Source organism: Emydura macquarii, unplaced genomic scaffold, assembly GCF_026122565.2.
Source record: "Emydura macquarii macquarii isolate MOO-44397 ecotype Brisbane River unplaced genomic scaffold, CSIRO-AGI_Emac_v2 contig_1390, whole genome shotgun sequence".
Taxonomy (NCBI): Eukaryota; Metazoa; Chordata; order Testudines; family Chelidae; genus Emydura; species Emydura macquarii.
In genome coordinates, this window is record NW_027131527.1 from 11,806,677 (window position 1) to 11,816,976 (window position 10,300).

The window sequence follows — 10,300 nt, forward strand, 5'->3', positions numbered from 1 at the left end:
GGAAATCCTATAATTTATTTATGTAATGAATTAATAATTTTTTCAAGTACAATGAATTCTTTAGCATCTATTACCAAGGATCAAGTCTAAGAGCGTACACCTTGTATTTAGAATTATCCAAACAAACCACTTAGTAGATGTTTGAAGAATATGGGCAGGGATAATTTCAACAGAGCTCTAGCAATGCTCTTCAACTTGTGCATTTAGCCCCCACTCCTGCAAACATGCACTATTATAGTTGTGAGTTTTTCTTTACTGTTCCTTCCATCTTGTTTAGGGTGACCAGCTAGCAAGTGTGAAAAACTGGGACAGGGATGGGGGGGAATAGGCACCTATATAAGAAAAGCCCTGAATACCAGGATTGTCCCTATAAAATCGGGACATGTGGTCACCCGAATGTTGTTGATCCCCCATGCTAAATCAAATCCTTTAGAGTTTTTCCTTCTTAGTTATTTGCTCTTAATTATCATTGAGACGTCTTTTCTTGCTCATTGCTTTTCTCTCTTTATTGGCAGCTATCGGCTTTTATGGCCTGTGATTTCTGAAAACTATTCAAAATCTCAAGAGAAAAGGGACACCTAAAATCTGTTGTCTTCCAGGAAGTGCAAGGGCATGCATGTTGTTTATGATTACTATAGAACTTAGGAAATAGGCATGTGGCATTCAGATAAAGATCACATTGAACTTCATACAAGAAATGAAATTATAATTATTAATAGGATTTTTGCCCTTCTCTCCATAGACTTCTTTTGTGCTTTCATGGCTGTTTCCTTATGTAAGCAGCAGTCTGTCAAAATAAACACTCTGGTCTGAAATGTGGTACTGAAAAAGGTCCAAGTTCTTATCTGAAAAGAACACCACTTATTTAAAGAGCCAGAGGTCCACTTTGCTGGCTTCTATAATGGAAAGCCTTGACATAAAGTAATTCTGCAGCTGTGTGTGTGTGTGTGTGTGTGTGTGTGTGTTTATATATGCTAAGTAGTTTTGAGTTTTTTAATCTGGGGTTTTGTTTTGGACCCATCAGTAAAAGTAAAGACAAAAGTAAGACTATTTAGAGTAAAAATAATTGGCATTACCCATAAAAAGCTAAGGAATTATTCTGAGATTCACTCAGGTGTGTGGGGTGCTCTGTGAGGGGATGTGGGTGGAGTGGCTGTGTAAGGTGGGGGAGTATCTCTGTACCAGCTCACCTAGGCAGGTAGGAGGTGGTTGGGGGACTGGATGGAGGATGGTAATATGTAGGTACAATGACTCACACCTTATTTGGAGGTGCAGAACAGCTTCCACTGCTATGCCGGACTCTGGGGTGGAACAGCAGCCATAAATTGTACTACACTGAAGCGCCATGTCCTGCCTACAAGTTAGGGGAGTGAGTCCTTTACATGATCTCAGTTGGTGTTGTAGTGACTTCTGTAGAAGTCTGCTAGGGGATAAGCAGGTAGGAACTACTCGACCAGGTAGTAGACCCATTGTTCTGTGTGACAGATGCAATGCAGTGGAAACACAGAATATTCAAAGACTATTATATAGAGATGTGACAGGTGCTATGGACACATGGAATATCCAAAGACTATTGCATCACCTTTATATGTTATATGTATCTTTAGTGATTGTATTCCTGGGTCAATGGGTGAGCTCAGTGGTTCTGAACCAGTGGTACACGTACCCTTGGAGGTACACAGAGGTCTTCCAGGGAGTACATCAACTCATTTAGATATTTGCCTAGTTTTACAGCAGACTACATAAAGAGCACTAGCGAAGTCAGTACAAACTAAAATTTTATACAGACAACGATTTGTTTATACTACTCTATATACTATACACTGAAATGTAAGTATAATATTTATATTCCAATTTATTTTATTTTATAATTATAGGGTAAAAATGAGAAAGTAAGCAGTTTTTCAGTAACAGTGTGCTGTGACACTTTTGTCTTTTTATGTCTGATTTTGTAAGTAAGCAGTTTTTAAGTGAGGTGAAACTTGGGAATAACCAAAACAAATCAGAATCCTGAAAGCAGTACAGTAGTCTGGAAAGGTTTAAAACCACTTAACTAAATGATTCTAAACTAAACTCACCAACTAAATCACTAGGGGGTAACTAATGCAAATTTCTAATGCAGGTAACAAGTCTGTGGAAGTTTCAGACACAAGGGAAATAGCACATATACTGATTGTACTGGTTCAAAAGGCATGGCAAACAAAAAACAGTAAACTATATAAGGAGACTGTCCTGATCTGGGAACTGACATGAAACTGCGATCAACAATGGCAGACCACATGAGAAGTGCCTCAGGTACTTTTATTCTACAGAGTCCCCATGTGCAAGACGGCTGCCTTCCTGGTAAACTAGAAAATAAACTATTTGTTTTTTATTATGTTTTATCTGTAATATTTTTGTTCTGAGTAAATAATACTTTGATTTATGAAAGCTGTCTGCTCACTAGTTAACTCTGTTGCTGTTATTGAGAGAACAGAACAGCAGGTGCTGAACTACAGTGAGACAGGCTAAGAGAATCACAGTGAATTCCAGGAATCTGCAGCCCAAGTCCCCAGTCTGGAGCGAGTGCATTGTGATCCTGTCCCAGAAAGGTGATGGCTAGAGGCTTGAAACCTAAACAAGGTGCTCCCAAAGAGGTCATGCATGGATTAGAGGTGCAGTTATTTTGGGAATTGTGACATATTGTTTTAAAACCTAGCTGGCAACTGGAACCAACTGGAAATTTTCAGGTGGAATATCTACTAAGATTTATTTTAGATATATTCTGAAAAAATTCTCCTCATTCCTATTATGTAGGTCCAGGCTTCCACCCTCCAAAAAATAAAAAAGCAGTTGGAATACAAACCCTGAATTTAAGAGTTTTTGCAAAGTGAGAGTTTTGTAGACTGTGTCAGCTTCACATTTCACACTGATCCTGCTACAAACAATAAGCTTATCAAAGCTTGCTTTAGGACAGGAAATGTAGTCTTTGTTGCCAGCCAATGCAACACTGCAGTTGCCTGAAAGTTTCCAATATCATCAAACTTACCTTTTTTTTTTTTTTTTTTTTTTTTTTTTACTATGAGTGGCAAATGTACAGTAGACTTCTGATATCTGACATGTTTGCAGGTAGTCTAGCATGACCAGGCAGCAAGTGTGAAAAATCGGGTCAGGAGGTAGGGGGTAATAGGTGCCTATATAAGACAAAGCCCTGAATATCGGGACAGTCCCTATAAAATCAGGACATCTGCACAAATCTATATAGGTACTATATATTTAGGGGAAAGTCTGTGGACAGGCAGGATTGTGTCACATTCTTCTGGGCCCTCATTTCTAATAGCTGAAATAACATTTTTATTATGGTGCTTACTGAGAACCCAATCCCACTGTCTTTGCTCAAGCAAAACTTCTCTTGACGTCAGTGATAATTTTTGTCTGAGTAAGAACCTTGAAATTAGACTATGGGCTTTTATTGTAGATGTCTCACTTCAGTCAGGAAATTGTGACGCAGGTTATGGGTTGAGTTTGAGGTTTTGAAAACCTTTACTAAAAGTCGATCTCATTGCCTCGTTTTATTTCCTAAGCGTGAAGCCGTGGTGAAGGGTGGTGGAGTGTAGAGGAATGCCAGCCAAAATGCAGACTCTTGTCAGACGTAACGGGAGGATTTTCCTGGCTGTTTGTATAATCCTCTTTATGGGATACACAGCACAAGGTAAAACTGTGAATGGTTGTTATTTCTATAATCCTCTTTCTAAACTATGTAGCATAGGCTAAGTAAGTGACTATTGAATTTAAAGAAGAATACTTGTAATTGACCTTGAAGTAGAAATAATAAAATCTATGTTTCATAAAATGCAATTTTTTTTTTTGTTAAACTTTCCATCAAGATAAGTTTTTTGTGCAGTGCAACTGGTGAGAAAATTGCCTTTGGCAAGTGGAATCTTTCCTGTCCTCCTTATACAGACATTATGTGTAGTTAGCATTAGAATTTATTTTATAAAAAACATTTAAATGATGGACATGGCAAGTTACAGAAGTTCTATATAACTTCTTAACCAACTGTTTTGTAGTGGCTGGAATATACCAACAGCATGCTATGAACATTGTAACCTGCAGATTTTTCATTCAGCTGAGTCTGAAATACAGCAATCCTAAAATGGATTTTAATTTCAGGAAGTAAGGACTTCAAGCAGACCTTTATTGGAATTGTTTCAATCAATAGTAAGCCTAATAAATCACTAGCAGATAGTATGTAAAATGACAGAATGTTACTTTGTAAAAGCATACTATGGTGCCCAATTTTGTCCATAGTAGTTAACACCCATGCAACCCACTGACTTTAGCGGTTTTGTCTGAGCTTTTAACTGATTGTTGAATGTAAGGTCTTAACATTTAAGCAAATATTTGAGAAGATGTATATGTCCCACATTATGGCTTCACTTGTTTTATGGGGAAATAGGAAATTTGTGTAAGTATGGGGAAATTAAGGGTTTTACTGAAAACAGCAAAAATTACAACACAATTCACTATAACAACTAAAAGGAAATGTTGATTCACAATGACGCAGATATTTGGATTTATTTCTTACAAGACACATCTATTTTCAAGCTATATATGTATATTTTCTGTAGAGATATTATCACAGTGATATGTATTAATTAGATATCTAGCAGGGTTTCCATCCTAAATAATTGTTTCTTTGTGTGATTATTACCTGATTTTTTTAATTTTTTTTTTTTTTTGTGCACACAAATTACTCTGGGTGTGGTACATATTACTTTTTACAATTATTATAAACAGACTTTACTTTTAATAATATACAAACAGAAGAAAACAATGAAAAGGAAAAAGGTACTATGAGAGAGACATAAAGTAATGGCTATACGTATCTCTCCAAACACATTCTTTCTTCTGTAATAGAAATGTGTGCATCAGAAGGGTGATTCAATACAGTATGTTAACAGAGAATGTTACAAGAAACTGTAATTATGGAAAAGAGACATTCCCAAAAAACAAAATGAAATTAAAATACCAAAAGAAGGAGAATATAACACGAGGCTTCAGATGCAATTAGTTAATAATACCAAAAGAAGGGTTAACATTTAATCCTAAATGTATTTTTGATGGCTTCAAACGTTTGGTTGGTTGGTTTGTTTTTTGTTTTGCACCGCTGAAATTTTTTTAAGAAAGCTTTTGCAGCCTTAGATGTGAATGTAGATTAGACATTGTGGGAGGAGAGGAAGTGAAAGAGCATCTGAAAAGTGTTTAGTAAACAACTGCAGCAGCTACTTTCCCAAAAGTCAATTTATAGGCATTGAAGTCTATGCTACAGGGCCTTATTAATGGGCAGATCCCAGGGCGAGGTATGGGGAGGAAATCTCTGTAAGGATCCTTTAATGGAGATTACCTCTGTATTGTCCTGTTCAGAAGGTTAGAGTTGCTTTTGGCAGATTCTGGGGGATCTGCTGGAGGCTAGGGCAATCCACAGGAAAGCTGTGTGCCTCCACGCAAACTCTGGCACCCGGCAGCCATAGCTCGGTTGCCAGATCCCTGGTAGCCCAAACGGCCCTGGGTCAGAGCCTGGTGGAGTGAGAGGGCCCAGGCTCCCCTCCTCATAACCCCCCTGTTGTCATGGGTTGATGCCTTGACCACTGGGCCATGCTTCCCTACCAAACCCCAAATGAGGACCATTACATAGTATTATCACTAAGTAATATTCCTGAATCCCATATTACAGCCAGATGGGCACATCTTCCAAAATTAATGAAATTCTACGTGAAACACTTAGATGATTTTCCGTGTCTCTTATGATAACACAAAGGAGTAGATTTCTGAATTAAAGGGATATGTATGAAAAGAAAACATACAGCATGGAAAGACTCATAACAATGTGGAAATCATGGGTCCAGTCTTGTGAGGTGCTGCTGCCCTGTCTGGGCCACTTCCTCTTGTCACTCCCACCCAGGTCAGCTTAGTCCAAGTCTTTCCCCTATTGGGGAAGTCCAAATAAAATAAGTAAGAGGGGATTACCAATGTCCAGGGTCCCCAGGGTCCCTTCTCTGATTATTTCTGGGATGGGTCCTCCCTTCCCTCGGGGAGGGCCCTTTTGGGGCAGAAGTGTCAGAATCACTAGGCTTCCCTCTGCTCGGTGCTGTGCTGCTGGAGCTGCGGGCTGCAGAAGATCTGCTCTCTTCCAGCTGCCACCCAAATGAACTGCTTTCCCTCTCTTTTAGTTCCTCCACCAGATGGAGCATTTGCTGCAGCTGTGGCGGGGCAGGGCTGGCTGGGCCCAAAATAATCCCAGTGTGGGGTTTGTACACCCCATCACATATGGGTTAATTTAAAAATGCCTTGCCAGAATTTTTTATCGTTGGGCAATCACTAAATATATTCATATTGTTATAACTACCAGTTTCCTGATCAGGAGTTCATAAAGTAAAATAGTCCATAATATTGACTGCAGTAATTCATATGAATAATGTACGAATAATTTGATCAGGTGTTCCAGTGCAGAAAGCAAGATTACAGAGCGTAAGATGCAGACTTGAGGGTAAGATGCAGAACAATGCTAACTGCATTGAAGAAAAAGGACCATTGTTTGAAATTCCTGAAAGTGGAGCTAACAGAATCCTCCCTCCCAACGCTGATTTATTTCTGTAAGTAAATGAACTCTCTTCTGTATTTATGGTTGGCATCAATACGCTTTCAGTATTCCTAGCTAAGGCACATACATCTTTTACTTTTAATGTGCATAAGAATGGCATACTAGAATCAGACCAATGGTCCATCTAGCCCAGTATCTTGACTTCAGACAGTGGCCAGTGCCAGGTGCTTCAGAAGGCATGAACAGAACAGGCAATCATAGAGTGACCCATCCCCTGTTGTCCACTCCCAGCTTCTAGCAAAGAGAGGCTAGGGACACTCAAAACATGGTGTTGCATCTCTGACCATCCTAGTTAATAGCCATTGATCCTCGATGAACTTATCTAATTCTATTTTGAACCCTGTATTAGTTTTGGCTATATTATCTAATCTAATCTATAAAATAGATATAGATATAAAGAGAGACTGTTATGCATTTGATTTTCCTTTGCATGTTGAAAGTTTTAATTTTTAAAAGTGATAGTACAAACATGACTAAGCTTTTGACATTTAAAATAGACTGAGAAAGATTTTAGTGAAATATGATCATGAAAGGAGACAAACTGGTATATTGTGTAGGTTTTGACATAATCAATTAGTTCAAATACCCCATTAATCTGGTATTCTGTCTCATGCACTGACAAATCCTTGATGCTTCTAAGGAGGGCACAATCCTGGCCCTGTCTTCAGCAGAACACCTAGCCACTTGTACAATACTATGTATGGCAATGGGGAACAGAAATATTGTTTCCTGACATCTTTGGTGATCAGCATATGTTTTTAAACCTGAGGCTTGAATGCCATTATTTTAGCTTGTATGACCATAACTGTTGCTGGACATAAAATTTTCCTTTAAAAAAATCCACTGATGGTATTTGACTTCTTGTAGCAGTCAATTCTCAATTTGAGTACATGCTGTGTAATTTCTTTTATTGATCTTAATTCACCTACCATTAAGGGTTAGGACTCTGGCTAATCCTGAGGAGTGTAAACTCTTTAAGGAATGGATATAAGGATTTTGGTCCAAAAGGGCACTGTACCAGGAAAGAAGGGTCTGTGATCCTAGGGAGGAGTGGCTGGGTTGGCCTTCTGAGTCAAAACCTCTTCTGCCTATTCCCATCTGGGAGCCACTCCTTCTTTCTCCAGGGCTGCCTGTAAGCCATGCTACTTCTTTTGGTGCTGCTGGTCCCATCTCTGCCTCACATTGAGAAAATCTGCACAAGACTTTCAAAAGACGAGCCTGGGAGCTTCAATTCATAACTTTGCTAGACACTAAATATCATGTTCATAAAGACACTGGATTTATGGCTTATCACAACAATCTGTTATCTTCTAACCCCTCTTTTTGTCCTGTGACTATAGGGGTGTTAACAGGCCACTTCACCTGGAATGGTCTCTTAGGCTATGGCTACACTACAGAGCTTACAGCGGCGCAGCTGCACCAATGCAGCTGCACCTCTGTAGCCCTGCTAGTGCAGATGCTCTAAGATGCTCTCCCATTGCAGGGGCGTAGCCAGAAGTGATTCACCGGCAGGGCCGGTGATTGACTCGGGTGACCGGAAGCAGGAAGTTTGGGAAGTGACCGGGTAGAAAAACTAATCTGCCGGATGCTCCAGTTACCTTGGCAACTGGAGCTTCACGCAGCTTAGTGAGTCTCTGCTGATCGCTTCCCAAACTTCCTGCTGCAGGAAGTTCGGGTAGCAACCAGCCGAAAGCTACCTGATGCTCCAGGGTAACGTAAGCAGAGCGTTGGTAGCAGAAGCAACAGATTGGGTGGGTGAGCCCCACCTGGGTAGGCCACACCCAGGCCCACTCGTAGCTACACCCTTGTTCCATTGACTTAGTTACTTCAGACCCCATGAGCTCTCTCACCGACATAGTGCTGCACAAACTGGCGCTTAGGTCGGTGTAACTTACGTCACTTAGGCCTACTCTACACTTACCTTGAATTCGGCAGCAGTCAACAGTTTTGCAAGCTATGCAGAGTAGCTTGCATAACTTCCGTTGACTTCATAACTTCTCTTCTATGTGGCATCTTCACTGCACTGCACCGACAGGAAATGCGTTCCCGTCGACACAGCGCTACGCCACTGGGGGTGGTTTTAACACTTTGATTTCCAGATCGATTGAGCGGGTCTTCACTGACCGCTCAATTGATCTGGATAGATCGATCTGACAGCGGTGAATTTGCAGCCGTCAGTTAAGACATACCCTTATTCACACCCCTGAGCAACATAACCTAGCTGTAGTGTGTACATAGCCTTAGTTTAGTACATGTAGTTAGCACATATTCTGTTTGACCTTGTATTTATCTGTGAGATTCTGAGTATCTTTCCCAGACCTACAAAGAGCTCTTCTTCAGCTCGAAAGCGTGTCTTTTTCACCAACAGAAGTTGGTCCAATAAAAAATATCTCACCCACCTTGCCTCTCATTGAGAAACAGCTCAGTTCAGTATCAGCTGATGAGTGTTAAACAGAATGGGACAATGCCGTTTGTCCATATGGGTAAGTTTTATTGTGATTCATCTTGTATTTTTCAGGATGAAGAGATTTCAGGAGCAACCTAGTATTTCCCCATTTTATGGGGAGGAATCTGGATCTGGGGCTGAAGACATACCTGAAACAGAATCAGAATCTGGGTCAGGAATTTATTACAATGTTGAATATCCTAACTTGTCATCTTCTGGGATGAAGCAAAAACTGGAGTTGAAGCAGGAACTAACAAATGAAGATTTAATCCTGTAAGAATGGATTACAGCACTTCTTCTATGCTGTATAACTAAATGATTCTTCGGACAAACAGTTTTATAAAAATTATAAACCAACAAAAGTGCCTTATAATCTTTATTGCTTTTCTTCGCTAAAAAGTCTTTATTAAACGTGACCTTACTCTTTATATGTGCATTCTATATCTAAGCTTGGAATATTTCTGAAATCATGGGAAAATGGAATCTAAAAGATCCATGATAGTTTTGCTTGAGACAAATAGTAGTATAGAAAAGAAAATGACTGCAAAAAATGAGGTATGTGTACTCAAGCAGCAATCCATGAGTCATAGACATACAAAGTAATGTAACTAAAAGTACACTTCCCCAGACTTTTTCTTTTCTCCCCTACATAATTTTCCCTATAAAGCATGAGTAAACTTATTTGTGAAATTAATTATTTGCTATTATAAAATGTATTCCATATTACAAAATAACTAATCCAATGTTACTTTAACAATTGGACTTTTTATAACACCCTGTCGGCCTCAGTACAATATATAATAATATTTTGGCTGTATCCTGTTAGTCTAAATGATATGGGGCTGTAGGTCCAAAAATCATGGTCCTTTCTACATTCCTTCTGTGTGACTTTTATTAAAAGTGATTAAAGAACAACTGCACTTGTTGTATTTTACATTGCTGGATGGATATATTTCCTTATTTGCATCTACTCAGTTGTAATTCTAATATTAAAATTTAAATGGAACCAAATACTGATGTTTTTCTTAAATGCTGGTGTCAGTGCTCAAGATATGGATAGAAATGAACAACAGACAATTTTGTTTCTTCTTCAAGTGCTTGCTCATGTCCATTCCACTATAGGTGTGTGCACGCTTCCATGCACGGCTACTGGAACTTTTTTCCCTTTAGCAGATCCCATAGGGCCGACTCCGACACCCCCTGGAGTCCCG

The 10,300-nt window shown here is 39.4% G+C and overlaps 1 protein-coding gene across 1 annotated transcript; it reads left to right on the top strand.

Moving 5' to 3' along the window:
* The first annotated feature begins 3,563 nt into the window (after nucleotides 1-3,563).
* Nucleotides 3,564-10,094, top strand: SRGN (serglycin). The gene is made up of 3 exons (XM_067552941.1): nucleotides 3,564-3,691; nucleotides 6,479-6,635; nucleotides 9,162-10,094. The coding sequence occupies exons 1-3, from the start codon at nucleotides 3,601-3,603 to the stop codon at nucleotides 9,364-9,366; spliced, it is 453 nt and encodes a 150-aa protein (XP_067409042.1). The 5' UTR covers nucleotides 3,564-3,600; the 3' UTR covers nucleotides 9,367-10,094.
* Nucleotides 10,095-10,300: the final 206 nt, after the last annotated feature.

Excerpts from the sequence above, each read along its gene's own strand:
- SRGN (XM_067552941.1), top strand. The coding sequence starts at position 3,601 with ATGCCAGCCAAAATGCAGACTCTTGTCAGACGTAACGGGAGGATTTTC. Across the intron at positions 3,692-6,478 it reads TATGGGATACACAGCACAAG|GTGTTCCAGTGCAGAAAGCA; the intron begins GTAAAACTGTGA and ends TAATTTGATCAG. Across the intron at positions 6,636-9,161 it reads CCCAACGCTGATTTATTTCT|GATGAAGAGATTTCAGGAGC; the intron begins GTAAGTAAATGA and ends TGTATTTTTCAG.